Source organism: Dipodomys merriami, unplaced genomic scaffold (assembly GCF_024711535.1).
Source record: "Dipodomys merriami isolate MVZ:Mamm:240054 unplaced genomic scaffold, mDipMer1.0.p SCAF_112, whole genome shotgun sequence".
Taxonomy (NCBI): domain Eukaryota; kingdom Metazoa; phylum Chordata; class Mammalia; order Rodentia; family Heteromyidae; genus Dipodomys; species Dipodomys merriami.
Window position 1 is genome coordinate 4,111,257 of NW_027202405.1, and position 20,902 is coordinate 4,132,158.

At 35.1% G+C, this 20,902-nt stretch overlaps 1 protein-coding gene across 1 annotated transcript in view; it reads left to right on the forward strand.

Annotated features, from left to right (window-relative positions):
- The window catches only part of Clvs2 (clavesin 2), a 59,919-nt gene that overhangs the window by 17,416 nt on the left and 21,601 nt on the right, over window positions 1–20,902 (forward strand). Inside the window, exon 3 of the mRNA XM_070015361.1 lies at window positions 679–853. Within this exon, the coding sequence (XP_069871462.1) occupies window positions 679–853 (175 nt within the window). The remainder of the gene's footprint in view (window positions 1–678; window positions 854–20,902) is intronic.

Here is a 20,902-nt window from a genome sequence, read left to right on the forward strand (position 1 = left end):
TCATTTTCCTAACATCACATTATCTGACCTTTTCCGCTTGACTCATACCTATACTAGATATTGCAAATAAGGGAAACCATGGGACCTATGCTTCTTTGGGCCTGGCTTACTTCACTTAATATAATTTTTTCCAAACCTTTCCATTTCCTAACAAATGGGGAAATGTCATTCTTTCTGATGGAGGCATAGAATTCCATTGTGTATATATACCACATTTTCTTGATCCATTCATCTACTGAGGGGCATCTGGGTTGGTTCCATATCTTAGCTATGGTAAATAATGCTGCAATAAACATAGTTGTGCTGGTAGCTTTAGTGTGGTCTTGTTTGTAAACATTTGGGTAAATGCCCAAAAGTGGGATTGCTGGATCATAGGGGAGATCTATGTGAAGTCTTTTGAGGAACCTCCATACTGCTTTCCAAAGTGGTTGAACAAGTTTACATTCCCACCAACAATGAAGTAAGGTTCCTTTCTGTCACTCCAGTTAGAACAGCAAAAATCAAGAACTCTAACAAGGTAAACGTCTTTAAAACAGTTTTTCACACAGGTATCTTTTCTTCATTATTTCTGAAATATTTTAAAGGTAATCAATGTGCTAAAAAAGAAATGGAAACTTTTGTATGGTTTCTACAAAAGTAGTTTTCAAGTTTAATTCAGAACTTCTCTGTTGCTGTTAGGTACACATTGGTGGATATTTTGCGTGCCATCTTACTTTCTTTAGAAGCTATGATTGAAGATCCCGAGCTTCAAGTAAATGGGTTTGTTTTGATCATAGACTGGAGTAACTTCACCTTCAAGCAAGCCTCTAAACTTACACCCAGCATGTTGCGACTAGCCATTGAAGGCTTACAGGTAAGAATACATGGATTGCTATTTTTAGATTTCTACTGTATGTGTCATAATACAGAATGTCCCATAGAATAACAAAATACAAGAAATTATAGTTTTGAGCACAAATTCTAAAACACTACATCAACAAAGATTTGTATAAAGCTGACTTTTATGTGGACATGACACATGAAACATTTTTTTAGATTTGCATTATGAGCTATTTGTTTTTGTCTTCTTATTTCTATATTTATTGACTAAATATTTGTTTCATTACTCCATTTAACCTAGTAAACTTGGTATGTATGGATCAGTAATATATTCACATTGCCTAACGCTAATCAATATGTTTTTCTTTTTTGCTCTCTAGGGTATAAAAGTCACTGTTTTGAATTATTGACTTGTTTCTTCACACTTAATTGGGGTGTTTCATTTTGTCACATAGAATTCATATATAGTGCATTTTCTAGGGAATGATAACTAACTGCTTGGGAATATTACAAAGAATAAAAAAAGTATTATGTGTCATGTCATATTCCTGCTACGGTGAAGTTCTTGTATAACTTTTAGAATGTGCTTCTGCTTTCTCTATACTACATGCTACTTTGTTTTTAATGCTTAAGGGATTGATTTTGAGTTCCTAGAAAGATTTGCAAGTTTACCTGAGTGATAGTATTGTTCATGGGGCCTGAACTCTGGGCCTGGGCGCTGTCCCTTAGCTCTTCTGCTCAAGGCTAGTGCTCTACCACTTGAACTACAGTGACACTTCTGGCTTTTTCTGCTTATGTGGTGCTGAGGAATCAAACCCAGGGTCTCATGCATGCAAGGCAAGCACTCTACCACTGAGCCACCTTCCCAGCCCCACTTGAATATTTTATTATAAAACAAATTAAATTACTGTGTCAGGTATTTTTAACAATGAATAATCCAGTTCTCCACTCCAGAGTAATTTCTAACCAAGTTAAAATTGAGGACTGCTGACCCTCTAATAGTGAGTCACTCCTCCTGATGAAAGAACATCTCAGACAAATCAAATGCAGTTTGAGTTTTGCCTGTGGACTAAGATTCACAGATCTTTCTTTTCCACATAGGCTTTATTTGATTCAAGAGTTCTGACTTGCTCTTGGTGAATCAACCTCACTCCTGTCTTAAACATTTTTTTTATTAACTCCAGAGACAATTACTAAGGATTGAGAGAGGGTAAATATGTATATAATCTATGTAGCTTATTTGCCGCAATTTTTCATAAGGCATATTTGTCTAGATGTACATTGTTTCTTTATAATGGGTGACCACCTACTATGTGATGAATTATAGTTGATTGACTTTGGGAGTCTGAATGCTCGTATTCTAGATTTGTCCATTGTATTTATTTCCTATCACATCTCTATGGTTAAATAAAGTCTAGATATTTACACACTGGATTCTGAAGAAAATATGCTGTCACTTTGGAAACTAGAGATAAAAGGAGATTGCTTCTTTGCTAACATTTAATATTAGTTTTTTTTGAAAGAAGCTCCAGACCTAGCTGGAAAGGTGGTGGTGGTAAAGATGTCGTGGGCTTTGAGAACTGAATCAAAGTTTGCTTGCTGCGGGAACAAGTGCAGGAAGAGGCTTCAGACATGGGGATTTGGGGAATACTTTGGGCAAATACAGGACTATAGGAGGTTGGGAACACATCATGAGTCTGCTTTGTCATGGCTACCATGAAGAATGAATCCAAGGAAATAAACAGAGATGAGTCTGGGAGGCCAGCCTCAGATCTCAGTGTATGAGATGGAAGATTGCTTGTTGCACACTCTGGCTGTGGTCTTCAGGCATAGGAAAGAAAGTTCAGGACAGGATGGTGTAATGACTACTCTCCCGTTTTGGAAAAAAAAATCTTTTGATAAAATAATGGACTTGTTCAAGGGAGGAAAAGTTGGACCTAGTGAATTCCAAAACTACCATTAACTATATCAATTTCAGAGTTTAAGATACTTAGCCAAGTTTTCCCAGTACATGGTAAGGTTTGAGTCTGGGTTGTCTGACTCCAAAGACCAGCGTATTTCATGAATGTTGTTTTGGTTGATTCCTGGTCTGTCCCTAAGGAAAGATGGCTAAGCTCCATTTATCTCTCAATCCTCATAAAGGTCATTTCCCTATTTGGATGAGCAGTGCATATTAAACTAAAAAATCATGGTAGCTGGCCTGTGGCTGTACACTGTTGACAGCAAAGGTCCCCCTATTGTGAGCAGCCTCTTTGGTACCCTGCTTCCTAGTTCTCTGGGGTCAAAGAGAAGATTTTTTTTTTGCAGGTAGCTGAAAAGATCTATGTAAACACAAGTATGAACTGATAATCTACTGTTACTTTTGATCCAAGGCAATTCTATGCCTCCTCAGTGCAGAATCTACAAATATTTTCAAAACATGAAAGGTACCAGCTATTTTAACAAACTTAACATATTTATTGATGGGTAAAAAGTAATATCAGATGCTTTGTTGTAAAAAGAAAATACTTCAACTTCATTGGAGAAGGAGAAAATTGTCTTTATACTTACAAGAAGTTAATTGATGAGGGTCGTCATAGAAACAGGAAGCTTCTTACAAAATCAATATAAGATTAACTGAATGTGACTTGTCAACTGTAAGATGTCTGCCCGGGAAGCATGAGTGTTCGGAAATACCTGAAACACAGTTGAGACTGTAAATTTTTGGGGGTTAAGTTGTATACTTTTGATAATTTTGGTTTCTTTGCTGTATTTTTTCTATTGTTTTCTTGTAAAATATCTTGGAAACTTCTTGAAATATGGAAACTACATTTTTCAGAAGGTAGAATCTCCCAATTTGTAAATTTTGAAAGTTTATGCCAGTTTTACCTGGGTTGTTTGTTGCTGTTCTTTGTCTTAGTGTGGTCCTGATGGGTATTTGTGCTTTTGCTTTCAGTTTCACAGGCATCCCCTAACTCCATCTGCTCAGCAGTGTAATCCTGCCAAGACACGGCTTGCTAGCGAAGGCTTTGGCTGTGACAAGGGGTTGAATAGATCTTTGAATTGCTACATAAAACTCAGATGTAGGGCCATTGTGAAGTGCCTAACATCATGCCAGATATTCTAAGAGCCCTTACTAAGTAAGACTTGCGAAAGAATAAAGAATATGTAATCAATTCCCTGGCCCTTTCATTTGACTCAAGGGCCCAGTGTTACCAACAGCATTACAATCTGCTGGTTCTGAGAGCTTGGGGCATTCATGTGGATGGAAAAAAAAAAGTGCTGCAGCCACAAATTCTGGCTCTGACTCTTTGAAAGGCCAGTTCTAGTTTGGGAATCTTGCCAAAACAGAGGACATGGTAATGGCTTGTATCATCACTGTTTAAGGCTAGTAAGTAAGTAGCTGAATTACCTTCAGTCTAGCCTTAGCTTATTCAGTTTTCCAAATCTGACTTGTGATTTCTAGCAGCTCTGTAATTGTACATGTGTTTGTGAGCATATAAGGTGGTTATGGAAGAGTATAAAAAGAAACTTAGTGAGATATGACTAAATTAGAGATTCATAATAAAACTAAAGAAGTGTGTGCTTGGAGGCTGTTTTTAAAGATATATAGATAGATCTTTATACATCTCTATCTATCTATCTATCTATCTATCTGTCTATCTATCTATCTATCTATCTATCTATCTATCTATCTATCTATCTATCTATCTATCTATCTATCTATCTATCTAGCTATCTAGCTATCTAGCTATCTAGCTATCTAGCTATCGTTGTTAATCTGACAATTATTTTCAGGCTTAGAATGGTTTATGGAAGAGCAGAAACCTCTTGCTTACAAGCTACCTTTTAAACTTAAGGCATCATGGGTAAAGGTCTTGACTTGATATCTATTTTGAAAATGAGCACAACAAATTCATGATCTGTGTTCACTCACACAGCCTAGAGATGGAAATATCTATTTCCGCATTTTATATGCACAGAGAGAGCTGTGTTGAGAAACAGTGACAAGAGCAGTGTGTAAAGAAAGTGACATTTTGCTCATCACATGCGTATGTGTTTGAGCTAAGTGTGTATTCTGTCAGTTGTTCCTTAACCTAAAACAAAATGAATGAAAACCTAAAGCTGCATTATTTTATGGTGTGAAAGTGGTTTGACTGAGGGGTTTAGTAGTTCTCAAAAGTAGAACATTGTCTTTCTTAAAAAAAAACTGACACTATGTAGGCAAAAAATATTATAATATTCAGCTTAGCAAGCTGGTAAAGGCTTGTGCAGGTTTTTGTAATCAGCTAGGTCAGCTCTGTATGTAATGATTGCATTTTTTTTCTTTCCTTAAAAGTGTTATCTGTTTTCTTCAATTTGCAGGAAATGTGTTGAAACTGCCCAGTTGCTGAAGTAGGTGTTAAACTTAAAATCATTAAGAAATGTATGCTCTAAGTGATTTCATACATATTTACTAAATTAAAGACATTTAGTAGTTATCAAAAACATGTAATACTTTTACGTATTTTTGCTACTGACAAGAATATTGCTACCATTTGACCTAAGATAACAAAATAATTAAAAGCACAAAAGGAAAGAAGTGAATAGCACTTTTTTGTTTTGGATAGTGATGCATGGGTAGAAAACAATGATCTATAATAGGAAGCTGGGCCATATGAGCTATTCTGTATTAATTTTATTGGCTTTGTTTAGATATATCCTGAACTAGAGAACAGAGAGGTGTCTAGGTGTAAATATATCTTCCTTTTTATTCAATACTAATATGAATGCATCTTGATAGATACACCTTCCCCAGAGGATGCTATTTTATCAGATTTCAAATAAACACTGAAAACTGTGAACATGCATTTAAATTTTAGTTTAAACACTTGGTTTAAAATTTTAGTTTAAGACTTAAGAGCTGTCAGTTTTGGTCATAGATATTAATAAAATTGGTGTGTGATAGTCATTTCCCTTCCTAAGTGTCTTCTCATGAATCTTTAATTCAAACCTCTGGAAATAGCATTTAACATTTTTTTTGTTTTTGTTTTTGTTTGTAATGCAAAATTCAAGTAGTCTTCATATTGCTAGAGTCTTAGAGGAAAGGGATTCAATGGTCTCATCTATTATTTTCTCAATATTGTTCTGGAAATTAAAATACTATTTATCTTTCATTATAAGTATTATGAGGAGCTTTATACTTTGGGCCTGGTTTTCTCACCTCTGTAACTGGAGAAACCATAATAGTAATGCCTACTTAGACTTTATTCCTAGGCCATTTAATGAATAAGTAATACTTATATGTTTCTATCATCTCAACTGACCAGCATTTTGAAAGCTTTCAATCAATTAGAATGCTAATATGTGGATAGGCTAGCTTGCTGTGTTATTAAATACTTGTAATCCTAGTACTCAGGAGGCAGTAGGAAGATCAAAGTCCAAGTCCAGCCCAGATACAAAGTGAGATCTCAAAAAAATTATAGGCCTGTGTGTCCATGCGTGCATATGTAGATATTAGATAGATATTAATGAGAAACAGAAGAGCCTATGGTAAGTTATGGTTTAAATTCAGATTTGAAGGAAGGAAAAGACCCAGTGTTAACAGCTCAGGGGAAGAGAGATGGAGAGAAAGCAAAGAAATAGAGAATAAGAGACAGAGAAGGAGAGAGAAAGAGAATCGGGGGTTGCTTTACTGCCTATTAATTCTACTCTTAATCTTTTCCAGAGACATCCTCCCAGTCACCAAAAAGAATGTTTAGTAAAATATCAGGACACTCAAGATGACACATTAACTGTTATACTAACTATAGAGAGATTGCTGCTGCTTTGCCTTGATTTTAAGAGTAATTTGACTTGAGAATTTAATTTTCATAAAAATGAAAGCAAGAGAAAATAAGGTACCCTAACTTGAAAAACATCCACAAATGATTAATAAGTTCTACAACATATTCTTGGGTCACAACATTGGAATAATATTCTAAGAAATATTTTGTGAAAAATTTTCATACTGGAGTGAGCCTCAGAGTACATTTTCAATCCTAAAGTGTTATATAATGGTTGATTAAAATACCATTGTTCAGTGCACAAATAGTTTTGTTATTGTTCATAACACAATTGTACAAAATAGTTTGATGATCAAGTATTATTGCATGGGCAGAGATAATAGAATAACTGTCAAGATTAAAAGTGTAGGATCTGAAGGATGCACTTAATTGCCAGTGTTTATCAATTGCTTAAAAAAGTTTTTCTTTAACCATTTTTCTATATGATAAAAACATGCAGAAATCACTATATTTTAACCAATGTAAAAATGAATAAATCAATAAAGGAATTACATTATTTTTGCCTAGTTTTGTGATTATGCTGTGTACTTCAAGGAATTCATTTTCCTTGTGGAGGTATCCTAGTAACTCTCTTTATGTTATGGTCTATTTCCTCTTATTTATTAGATACATTTAGAGCTGTCACCATATTTTTTTAATTATTTTACCTTTGTGTTAGAATAACACTTTCATAGATTTTAGAGGCTTCACATATGGGATTCTTTTGTTGTTACATTTCTGTTGTTTCTTTTAAATCTGAAAGAGTATAGGGAAGGTAAAATTATAGATTGTGTTGATTCTGCTTCCATATTTGTTTGAACTTTGCTAAATAGAGAGATACCAAATAAATTTCCTTTAGTACTTTAAAATGATTATTTTGTAGTTGTTAGGCATTTTTTAAAACAGAATCTTGGGGCTTCAAGCAAATTCTTGTTATTTTGTAGGCACCTGCAATTTTCTGTAAACATTTTAGGACTTTACTTAATGTCAATAGTTACAAGCATACATCTGGGAATATAGCGTTCATGTGCTCAATACATATACTAAATGAAATCTTCAATAAGTAAAGGAAGTATTTTTTCTTCTCCATTTGTATTACTCCTGTATTGCTATAGCCCTGCTTTTCATACTGTAGTACTAGATCCTCTAGAACCCAAAGCTTTGATCATGATTTTGCTTCCTGATTGCATGTACTTTCAATAAACTTTTAAAAGATCTCATGAAAATTGCAGAAATAAAAAGATTTATATAAACTCTTCTTTTATAGTAACAACTTACAAAATGATTGTATAATATCCCTAAAAGAATATGAACTTGACACAACAAGAAAGCCTTACCTTCTTAGCCTTTACTGACATCACCCTGCTAAGAGAGGAGTATACATACATCATTATAATTCAATGAGGGCACAACTTTAGATTCTTCTTTCAAGTTTTGCGGGGTATGTGGGAAGGTCAGACCACATTTCCCCTGTATCACTGGTTAGACTAGAGAAGATATTACCTAAAATTTTGAATGCTTTAGAAACATACACTTTGCTAGTCTTTGACAAGGGAGAATACGTTTGGTTGAACTTTTATGTATAGACTCTTAAGTCTGGGAGCTTAGCATCATGCCAGTCCTTGGGTAATAAGGCTTCTAAGTAGCTTGTTTCATATGTAATATTCAGATTTTTAGTTATTCTTAGTGGGAGGAATAGCCAAAAGTATTAACTACCACGTATTCTTAGGAACAGAAATTAAAGTTACACATAGATTTCATGTTTCATAATTTTGTTAATACATGATATACTAATGTTATTATTCAGATCTGACTTTCTGTAATTGCTGAAATTTTATTTTAAGTATACTCTTCTGTGTCTTTGAAACTTGTGGAGAAAAGTAAAAAACTGCTACACATTGACTTGAAGTGCCTTAATGCCTTAAAATCAATCTTTAGTTAATTTTGATCACAAAATGATAGGGATGAAGGCCAAAGCCATATTTTTTACATTATAATGGGGGATAGAATACTGTTTTCTTCTACATGGAAATAGCTGGATGATGATGATGATGATGATGATGATGATGATGATGATGATGATGATGATGATGATGATGATGATGATGATGATGATGTGGATGATGATAGTGATAGCACAGTGGTGGTGGTGGTGAGGATGATGTGTTATGATGAGTTCCCCTGATATAAATCCTTAGAATTAATTTTTTCCTAGGGGGAACTATTGAATATACTTATTCACAAGTTCACAATTCCAAGAGACACACTCATGATTTTTGGTAACTTGGTATGGGCATACCTGATGTAAGACTGTAAGGTTTATGAAAACATTTATTTATAACTAAATAGGGTTTCAGGCAGATGCAAAACATTATTACCTGGTTTCAAAAGATAACATGAGAATGATGCCTTTGGCTATTGCATCATGTCTCCTTCTGCCTCATTTGGACATCGATAGATTTTTATAGTACATTTGGTAGTGACTTAGGGGCAGATATCTCACCATAGTAGAATACTTCTATATTGCTAAACTTTGGGAGGTAATTTAATTGTGAAAGGGAAATAAACACATTCACCTGAAAACAAAAGAGAGCTATGCTGTGTTAGAGTTTCATGAATATGGAGAACTACAAAGGATGTTAAACAAGAGTTAAAGTGACTCCACTGCTTCATGGAAACCATCAAAGTTTTAGGCTAACTTGAGCAGCACCGAGGACAGCTCCCATGAATTTCAGTTGGTTGTGCTGTTCTGTGTTGTGAGTCTGTTTTTGTTTTGCTTTGTTTTGTTTTTCCTCTTGCTATCATTGGTTTTAAAATCAATATCCCTAACTCTTAAAAGAGGCCGAGGTCACAGCAAATATAGTGGTTTTCTTCATTATCCCTGAATCTCACAGGTGAAGCATTTGAGTCATGGCTAGTTTCAAGTAGTCATAGTTTTCCTAATTAGACATTTTTTTAAAACTTCATTCCTGTCATTGGTATTGTCATATTTGTTACTAGAAACTTACATATTGAAATTGAAAATACAATTAACACCCTTATTCCTTCCACCTGGAGAATTGCCATAGTGTTATTTATTACTTAATTTTTCAAACATAGAACATTGTGCACTGAGAACAGGAGGAGAAGTTATGTACTGTGATTTATGTGTTATGCCCAAGACAACCTCTAGAAATATCATGTTTTACTTACTTGTTTTTTTCATGAAACAATTATAAGGCTATATTTAATAAAAATTACACTTTCTAATAACTTCTAGAATAGACCAGCCTTAATAATCAATCAATTCTGGACTTGACTTTGATTCCATAACATCCAGGTTTGGAAATTGAATGCTTAGCTACATCAGTCTTTTTAGTCACATATAAACATTGAAGTTATTGCCTTCCATGTGGTTTTACTATGAAAATTAAACAATATATCATATGTGAAAGATGGGCATAATACCTAGGCAGAGAAGGGTGAACTTACTTCTACCCTTCCCTGTGCTCAAGAAGCTATTGTAAGTACACTTATGTAACAAAAATACTGACCTTGAAAATAGAAATCCAATTATTTTCCAATATAATCAACTAGTTAAAGTTCATATAAAACTCATCAATTGAAGGTTGATGTGAAATATTCCCTATTATTTCATATTCCATAAATAATGCACCTTTCTGAAAAAGCATAAGCATTGCTCTTTTCTTTTTTCTGCTTATGTGGTGCTGAGGAATCGAACCCAGGGCCTCATGCATGCAAGGCAAGCGCTCTACCACTGAGCCACCTCCCAGACCCAGAACTATTCCTTAACAAATTTATAATCCTTGCCTCCTGCAGATAGTAAGACAATGATTAAAGATGATTATAGTAGTAATTTGTTACTTAAAACACATGGAACTTATTTGTTTTTCCCTGGAATATAAGATGGGACTATCACAAATATTGTCTGCTAAAACCACATGAAGACATTCAAGGAGCTATGCCTGCATCTCTCTCCTCATATTTTACATCTAGAAGGTGGGTTCTTTGTGGAAAGAACAAGACTCAGTGTTGTTCTGTAGCTCAGCAGCTGCTGAAAAGAAGGATCATACACTGTTTTTGTGTGGACTAAAGGCATATTTTAGAGATGTGATTCTTAAAACCTGCTAGGGAATAAACCAGGCTCCGGTGGCTCTTGCTTGCATTCCTAGCTACTCCACAGGCTGAGATTGAAGCCATTCCTGGACAGGAAAGTCTTTGAGACCCTTAACTCAAATTAACTACTTAGAAAAGCCAGAAATGGCCCTATGGCTCAGGCTGTAGCAAAGGAAGCTCGAGGTCAGCATCCAGCTCCCCCCCCCCAAAAAAAAACTTGATAGGGAATAAGATGGGATTATGTTAAGAAATTATAAAAAACAATGGAATAAAGTGTTCAACATTTCAGCCTTTTGGAAGAGGAAGAGTAACCACAAAAGGTTATGTGATAATTTACATGGTAAAAAAATTCTTGAGCAATGAAAGTGGAGATGGTAGCTTTTAAACATCTGAAGTATGCTGAGTAAAATCACTCTAAGAAATGGTCCAGTAGGCTTACAGTACTAACACTGAGGGACCTATGGTCATTATTTTAAACTGTGTTTCATTGAGAAAGATAAGTGGGAGGATATAAAGTATTACTTTAAACGCATTCAGTCAAAAAGAAATTAAGGACTGGGAATGTAGCTTAGTGGTAGAGTGCTTGCCTATCATGCATGAAACTCTGGGTTTGATTCCTCAGTACCACATAAACAGAAAAAGCTGTTAGTGATGCTGTGGTTCAAGTGATAGAGTGCTAGCTTTGAGTAAAAGAAGCTCAGGCCTTGAGTTCAAGCCCCAGGACAGGCAAAAGAAAAAGGAAGAAAAGGAAAAAAAGAAATTAAAAGGATTAGAGCAGTTTTCTCAGCAAAAGTTAGTCTCATCCAGTTTCTTGCTCTAAGTTGTCCAACACAAAGGAACTTAAAATCTATTAACTAAAAGCGTTTCTTGCTCTACGTTGTCCAACACAAATGAACTTAAAATCTATTAACTAAAACATGTACATCCCCAAGATGGAGAACCCTACAATGTTATAGTCCACATTTCAGGAGTTTGTCTTCTTTTTGGTCATTCTGAGGTTGGAACAGAGGGATTTACAATCGCCAGGTAGGTGTTCTACGGGCAGCCCTTTTACTCCGGTTCTTTTTGAATTAGAGCTCTGCTTTTTGCTCTGGACAGTTTGGACCATGATCCTCCTATTTATGCTTTCTGCAGTAGTTGTGATGACAGGTGTGTGCTAAGATGGCCAGCTTTTTCTGCTGAAATATAGTTTAAAAATTCTTTTCCCAGGATGACTTGGAATTACTAATCCACCCAATCTCAGATTTGTGTGTATCTGGAATGATTGGTACGTATGTGTCCCTAAACTAATAACTATATTAGCTGAGATGGAGTCTCAACAAACATTTTGTTTGGGTTGGTTTTGAGTCACAGTCCTCCTGACCTCAGACTCCTTAACAGCTAGGGTTATAGGAATGAATCCTTGCAATTTGCTCAGAAGGGACCCCCAGCCATGTGCTTGGATAACTGAGCACCTGAGTAAGGAAGTTATTCAGCCATTTAAAGGGCTGTTGGACACCAGGATCAAGCTGATATTAATATCTGGCAGCTTGAAGCATCATTCCTTTTTTTTTTTTTTTTTTTTAGTCATGGGGCTTGAACTCTAGGCCTGGGCGCTGTCCCTGAGCTCTTCAGCTCAAGGTGAGCGCTCTACCACTTGAGCCACAGCACCACTTCCAGCTTTTCCTGTTTATGTGATGTTGAGGAATAGAACCCAGGGCCTCATGCATACGAAGCAAGCACTCTACCACGGAGTCACCTTCCCCGCCCTGAAGCGTCATACTTATATTCTCCCTCATCCTTTGAGTGAGAGCAACAAAATAAGTGAGTGGGGATTCTAGATGAGATTAGACTAAAAAGTAGGTCCATTGGTTGGGTTCATTTCCCTGGGCTGGGGGAAAAAATCAAAATAAGAAGGTAATGCTTTAAGACTCGTAGTTGGAGTGAGAACTGAGATGTATGATGCGCCTTTTCTGTTCTTAAATTTCCACAGTGAAATAAACCTGTGGTTTATTTTGGAAGTGGTTGTTGGTTGGATGATCTTGAAACCAGGGGAGACAAGCAGAGCAAGGAGGTGAACTGTGATGGACGGTATTGTGTGCCAGCCAAAGCCTTTTTTTGTGTGTACGTGATAACTGTTCTCCCAAGGGCTAGTTGCTTTAGCTATTGACTTACTAAGCCAAGTTCCTCACCAGGATTGCCATTGTTAATGATGACTACTTTGCCAGTGGGTTTTGCCTCTAGGGAGCATATATAAGCATAAGTGACCAGGCCAATGAAGAGGTAGAAATTTAGTGTCTCTTTGACTCCATTCTAAACAAACCAAAATGGCCACCGCATGTCCAGATCATCTTGTGGAATCAACTATGACCTTGTGGTGACTGCATTGCATATGAATGTTTCCTCCTGTCTCACTTCAGTTTCTCATGAGATTTTTTTTTCCTGACAGCACACCTTGATGAGAGTTCTGTAAGTATCTCTTGGTTTCGCAGTCTGTTATTCAAGCAACCTAACTTAAAACACAGAAATATTTATAGTGCTTATTAAACTTTGTGACATATGTTATAATAACTTTATGATGCTACGAGATGGTGGTCCATATATCAGTGTCAGGAAATAAACAGTAGGGTGACAGATTTCTATGATAGTTCTTGTTTCCATATTAGCAATAACTTTTGCAAAGGGGTTGTAAATAACATTGGAAGGTCTCTTATTTTGAACACTTGAAGACATCTGATATATCTCATTTATGTAATTTTCTTCTCCAAATGTATTTGGTTGCTTCCTCTATTTCTCTCAAGATATGGTTTCTACATAGTGCATTCTAGTTGTCTAGTTGTCTTCTTAAAAATTCATATTATGGCCATTCATTAACTAAAGGATTTATTCTCCTAAAGTTCACATGTCAAAATCTTAATATCTTAATTATATTTGGAAATAAGACCTTTAAAAGGTCATTGGGTTATCAGGATGAAACCATCATGATGGATCTGACTCTGGAAGAAGAGGTAAAAGATAACTTCCTTTGTTTTGTCTTTCCCTCTCTCCCTCCCTCCATCTCCCCTCTTCCTTTCCTTCCCTTCCTTCCTTCCTTTCTTCTCTCTCTCTCTCTCTCTCTCTCTCTTTCTTTCTTTCTTTCTTTCTTTCTTTCTTTCTCTCTTTCTTTCTCTCTTTCTTTTTTCTATCTCTTTCTTTCTCTCCTTCCTTCTTTTTTTTCTTCTCTTTCTTTTATCTTTCTTTCTCCCTTTCTTTGTTCCTTCCTTACCTCCCTTCCTCTTTCTCTGTTTCTTTTTTCTCTCTCTCCCTTCTTTCCTTTCTTACCTCATTCCCTCCCTCCTTCTTTCTCTCTTTCTTTCTCTCTCTCTATCTTTCTTTCTTTCTTTCTTCCTTCCTTCCTTCCTTCCTTCCTTCCTTCCTTCCTTCCTTCCTTTCTTCCTTTCTTTCTTTCTTTCTTTCTTTCTTTCTTTCTTTCTTTCTTTCTTTCTTTCTTTCCTTCCTTCCTTCCTTCCTTCCTTCCTTCCTTCCTTCCTTTCTTCCTTCCTTCCTTCCTTCCTTCTTGCTTGCTTTCTTGCTTTCCTTAGAGAAGACATTCACTTAATCATACTTATGCCATAATTTTGAATTTTCCAGCTCTAGAACTGTGAGAAATAAATGCTTAAGCCAACTAGTTTATAGTATTCTTGTTATAGTATCCAAAATCTAAGACACTGAGAAAGAAATAAAACTATTCTTTTTTGATCATCATAGAAAATTTTTTCATTACTAGAAAAGTATATCCTTATATATTTCATTGCTATGTTAATTTTAATTTCAAAACACTTTTTAAGTAAAGCTGGGCACCAGTAACTCATACCTATAGTCTTAGTTTCTCAGGAGGCTGAGATTTGAGGATTATGTTTCAAAGCCAGCTTGAGCGGGAAAGTCCATGGTACTCTTATCTCCAATAAACTTAACTACTAAAAAAAAAGCTAGAGATGGACCTGTAGCTCAAGTGATAGAGTGTTAAACCTTGAGCAAAAGAAGCTGAGGGACAGTACCAAGGCACTGAGTTCAAGCCCCCAAGATTGGTACACAAAAAATAACAGTAAGACATTGAAGAAGCAGAAAGGAAAAGAAAATGATATCTTACTTTGAGAAAGGACTAAGAAAAAAATATCATTGGAGGCTCTTGAAGGAATTTGAAAGGAAATAAATGCACTGTTAGAAGCATTCGGTGCTGAATGATTGCTGGTGTTGTAGACAGGAAGGATACAATTTGCTATCAGCTAAGAGGTTAATGTGGTTGTGTTCATTCAGTGCATTCCTAACGAAGAGAAGCAGAAAATAAGTTTGCAAAACTTGATGAGAACAAATAGTAGAAGGATATGAATACCACTCTAAAACACTTGAATTTTCTCTCTAAGTTTTGACTTGACAGGATGCGTATAGGTAAATAGCTTTAGGAGCTATTGATTCACCTTAAACATGTCATCAAGCATTTATGTTACCAAGATTGAATAATAGAATTCATAGTAAGGATCTTGCTTATTAAAACACAGATATACCTCTTGTCCGTATCTAACTTGTATCTGTTTGGGGCAGGGTAAGGGGAAGCACAAAAATGGTGGCATAAAGGTTAAACAAATGAATTAGTGACACTAGAATTGTTGAAAATAAACTATACAACTTGTGGGGGTAGTATGTTGACAGTGACAAACTCGGAGAAAATGAGGAAAGAGGTAACGCTATCAAAAAGAAATTTCCTCATTACCTGACTTATGTAACATTAAACCCTCTGTATATCACCTTTACATTAACGACTTAAAAAACCCACAGGCATATGAAGCAATTTTGTTAAAAGCACTGTGTGACTAGCTCTTGTGGATATCCAACATGAAGAATTGCTGTTAGATTTGAAGCAATATGCTTCACACAATATGCTGTCACTTAGTGTAATCTTATAACCTTTGTGCACTGGCTATTCACAAAGCCAAATGGAGATGAAAGTTGAAGTAGAGTAAATGTTACTGTCAAAAAATAAAGATTGAGGGAGTACAGTTTATCGCTATTACCGATTATCTTTCAATATTCTTGTTTCTCTTTTACACCATTTACCTTATGGCTTTGTAAATACAATGTGTGAATTTAGTTCTTTTTTGTTTACTTCTGCCAGTGCTTGATCTTTGATCTCCTCTCTAGCCTATTGGAGCCATTATCAGAACAGATAAGAGACTGGGTTCTCCAACTGTGTCATGTTTAATCTTCAGTAGAATCCCAGTTATGCAAAAACTTCATCTAATGTTCTTTTTTTAATGTGGTTGGCGCTTTAGCAGTGTGAAACAGGAATGAGTCATTTAGAAGTCAAACTTCCTGCCACATAAAACTATATGTTGTTTAGATTCATATATCATTACTTGCTTAGAGAATTGCTCATGCTCTGCTGGCAAAGCATAAAGGTCAGTCCTGTCTTCAGTGATGTTTAGTCTTCTCCAAATCTGCTTTCCTTTTGTCTCTATACATAGTCTTGCTAATATTGGAATGCAACTAAGCATTGCAGATCCAAATGACCATACATATTTATCTTCTTAATGATAATATCTAAGATCAAAACTACTTTAGTCCAACTAAGTGGAGTAAACATGAAGCCTTCAAATCTACTTTAGGGTGAATTCAAAATAATTTTATAAGGAGAGTTTTAATCATTTCTGGAAGATTATCATTTGGCTCATCGCCAAATGGAGGAATGGCAAATTTGTACTTTCTTAGATGCCTCTATCAAGGTACTTCCATTTGCAAAAACAAATGCTGGTTTTGTGATCATTCGGGTAAATGCCCAAAAGAGGGATTGCTAGGTCATAGGCGAGCTCTATGTGGAGTCTTTTGAGGAACCTCCATTCTACTTTCCAAAGTGTTTGAACAAATTTACACTCCCACCAACAATGCAGTAAGGTTTCCTTCTGTCCACATCCCCTCCAGCATCTGTTGTTATTAGAGTTCTTGATTATAGCCATTCTAATAGGGGTGAGATGTAATCTCAATGTTGTTTTGATTTGCATTTCTTTTATGGCTAGAGAGGTTGAGCATTTCTTCATATGTCTATTGGCCATTCTTATTTCCTCTTCAGAGAAGTTTCTCTGTAAGTCTTTAGCCCACTTATTTATTGGGCAGTTGTTTCTTTGAGGATTTGTTTTTGGGGATTTAATTTTTTGAATTCCAAGTCTATTTTAGATGTAACACCCTTGTCCATTGTATGGCTAGTGAAGATCTTCTCCCAATCTGTGGGTTTTCTATTGATCTTGCTAGCTATGTCCTTTGCCATACAGAAGCTCTGCAATTTCATGCAGTCCCATTTGTCCAACCTTTCTTTGACTTGTTGTGTTTCTGGGTCTCTATTAAGAAAATTTCAACCTGTGCCAAGGACACCTAGGGTTTCTCCTATTCCATCCTGTAATGTTTTCAGAGTGTCTGCTTTGAGTTCAAGGTCTTTGATCCATTTGGAGTTGATTCTGGTGCAGGGTGATATATGAGGATCTAGCTTTAGTTTTCTACAAGTGATTAACCAATTTTGCCAGCACCATTTACTGAAGAAGCTGTCTTTCTTCCATTCTATTTTTTTTAGCTCCCTTATCAAAGATTAGATGTCTATCGGTCTGTGGGTTCATTTCTGGGTTTTCAATTCTATTCCATTGGTCCTGAGGTCTGTTCTTGTGCCAGTACCAAGCTGTTTTGAAAATATGGCTTTGTAGTAGAGTTTGAAATTTGGTATTGATATTCCTCCAGCACTGTTCTTTCTAGTAAGGATCGTTTTTGCTATTTGGGGTCTTTTATTGTTCCATATGAATTTTTGGATTGCCTCTTCCATTTCCTTGAAGAATGAGGTTGGAATATTGATAGGTATCACATTGAATTTGTACATAGCCTTGGGAAAGATTGCCATTTTCATGATGTTAATCCTTGCCATCCAGGAGCCTGGGAGGTTTTTCCAATTTCTAAGTTCTGCTTTGATTTCCTTTTTCAGGTTTTTAAATTTTTCATCATAGAGGTCCTTCACTTCTTTGGTTAAGTTAATTCCTAGGTATTTCATTTTTTGTGGAGCTATTACGAATGGAGTTGCTTTCCTGAATTCAGCTGTACTCTTCTCATTGACATACAGAAAAACCATTGATTTTTGAGGGTTAATTTTATACCCTGCTACTTTGCCAAAGTTTTGAATCAGCTCGAGTAATTTAGGAGTGGAGTCTGTGGGATTCTTTAAATACAATATCATGTCATCTGCAGACAGGGAGAGTTTCACTTCATCTTTCCCTATTTGGATCCCCTTTATCTTGTCTTATTGCTGTACCTGGCATTCTAATACTAAATTGAAGAGAATTGGAGAGACCATACTAAAGTTACTAGCACAACTATGTTTATAGCAGCATTATTTACCATAGTTAAGATATGGAACCAACCCAGATGCCCCTCAGTAGATGAATGGATCAAGAAAATGTAACGGACAGATAGATTAGATAGACAGACAGATAGGTGATAGCTAGCTAGCTAGATCATAGTTAATGGAGTCATAGGAGGAGGAGAAATAAATTCATGTGATAAGTCTGGCATTCTAAGTCAGAGAATCATCCTCAATAAACCATCAGAGCCTCTCTAGCCTAAAAGAGAGTGTATAAATTCTATTTCAGTTAGAGAACAAACATTCATACTTGTTAGGTGTGTTAAAATCACTAGAGAATTGACAAAAAATTCTGTATAACAATTTTTAATATATTATCAATAAAATACTCTTTTTGTCTTTTGAACTACACTAAGAAAGTGGAAAAGACAATGTGCTGGTTTAGAAATTGATGAGTTAGTGTTACTGCTTTAAGATTATATAGAATATATTGTTTGTATTAAACCTAGCCAAGTTTTAATAATCAAGTTTAATCTCTTTTCCATTGACCAATGAATACAAATGTAGTAAAGTGGAGTAAGCATATTTGAAATTATGATAGAGTAAATGCTTACCATGACAAACAACTGTTTAATTAGTTAGGATTTAAAAATTGCTGTGCTATTGTTGCCTCAAGAATAAAATTAAGATCATGTAAAAAATTTCCCTAAAAAGTTAAGGTTAATCTCTAAATCAAAAACACTAAAGGAGCCACATGCTAGTGGCTTATGCCTGCAATCCTTGTTACTCAGGACACTGAGATCTGAGGATCTCATTTTAAAGCCAGCCCAGGCAGGAAAGTTCCCCTGAGACTCTTATCTCCAATTAACTACTCAAAATCCAGAAGTAGTGCTGTAGCTTAAAGTGGTAGAGCACTAGCCTTGAGCAGAAGAGCTCAGGGACAGCACCCAGGCCCTGAGTTTAAGCCCCATGATCTTTTCATCCCCAACCCCCCACAAAAAAACCCAAACCCAAAACTAAAGGATTTCTTCGTTGTCTATTCTTGCTTCAGGTACATCAGGAGTTTCATATTTTTTAAACTACTTGTTTTTTAGTTGTATTTTTCCTACTAATTTTTCTTTTCCACCTTTAGATATGTATCTTTGGTTTAGGATTATACTTGATATTTTTATTTTGACATATTTCTCATTTCCTATATTATAAGAAATATTTAATACTCATATTCTTAACTTAGAAGATTAAAAGAAAATGGCAAGCTGATTTGTCTGTTTTCCATTGGAAAGAGTTATTTCTGAAAAAAATAAACTCTTTCAAAAAGCAACCTAGGACTATATTTGAAAAACATTTTATTAAATACTAATAGTTTTTGCTCTTATTTTTATCAAATAAATATATTATATATTATATAAATAAATAACGTGGGAAATATTAGAATGTGGAACTTAGAGAACAGTACACATAGATCAGTGGAACAGAATAGAAAATTCACAAATAGACCTTCCAAATATGATCAACTGACATTTGACAAAAGAAAACATAATTAAATGGAGGAAATACAGCTTTCTTTAGCAAATGGTGCCGGAAGCAATTGGACATCCAGTTGCAAAAATAGAACCTCAAATTTCAGACTTTATAAAATCATTAATTCAAATAAGTTTGGGTATAAAATACAATAAAGCTACTGGAAAAATATAACAAAATATTTGTGATCTTGGATTAGGCAAATGGGGCTTAGGTTTGATTCTATATGTACGATCAATTAAAAAAATCATCAGATTGAACCTCTTCAAAAATTTTCTATAAGAAGTGTGTGAGAAGGGGTGAGTAATGGAGGGAGGGGTGAGAATGTTAAAAGGGATGAAACTGATCAAGATGTATTGTATTCATAAACGTTTGTTAAGTGGCAATGTCTTTGTACAACTATGTAAAGATATACAAAAAGTTTGCTATATGAAATCCTGCTAAAAATGAAAGATGAGTTACACAATGGAAGAAGATATTTGCAAAGTATGTGTCTCAGAAAAGACTTTTATCTAGGACATGAAAGACCTTTACAAATTCATAATGAGATATGACAGCCTAACTCTTAGACTGGCTTATTAGTAAAAAAAAGTGTAAACATAAAATAAATATTAGACGAGAACTATAGAATTGGGTTATCTCAGACATGAATTAAAAGTAGCCATTTTACAAAATAGTTGTAAGTTTCTTATTAAATGAAACATGAGACTATAATCACACAATTGCACTCTTGAAACATATCATAGAACAAAAATCATGTTCACCTGTTTTATACTTGAATATTCAGAGCTGCTTTATTTGTATGATTCCAAAGGGAAAACAAACAAAAATCTTAGATGATAAACAATTAAAATTCCTGCATATCTGTACCATACAACAATATTTAGCAATATAAAGTAAAAGAAAATCCAAGAATAAATCCTATTGAAATATTCAACAATTTGGAATTTGCATGTGTATCAAACACATGGCAAAAAAGTTATTCTCAGAAAGTGACATACTTTATCCACTACATACATAAAGTTATCAAATCAATAATATTTTAGAGATGGACAAGAGATAAATGTTTTTCAGAAGTTAGGAACGGGGTCAGAGGGTTAGGGTGTAACACTGAAGGGGTACCATGAGCAGGCTTTTTAGTGATAAAATATTCATGTATCTTGAATATGGTAGGTTTCATACAAAAATACACAGATGATGAATTTACATAGGAGCACATAAATACACACAGTCACAAATGAGTGCTTACAAAATTGGTAAAATGAGAACAAGGCTTGAAGATTATACCAGTGACAGCTTCCTGGGTTTGTGGTTT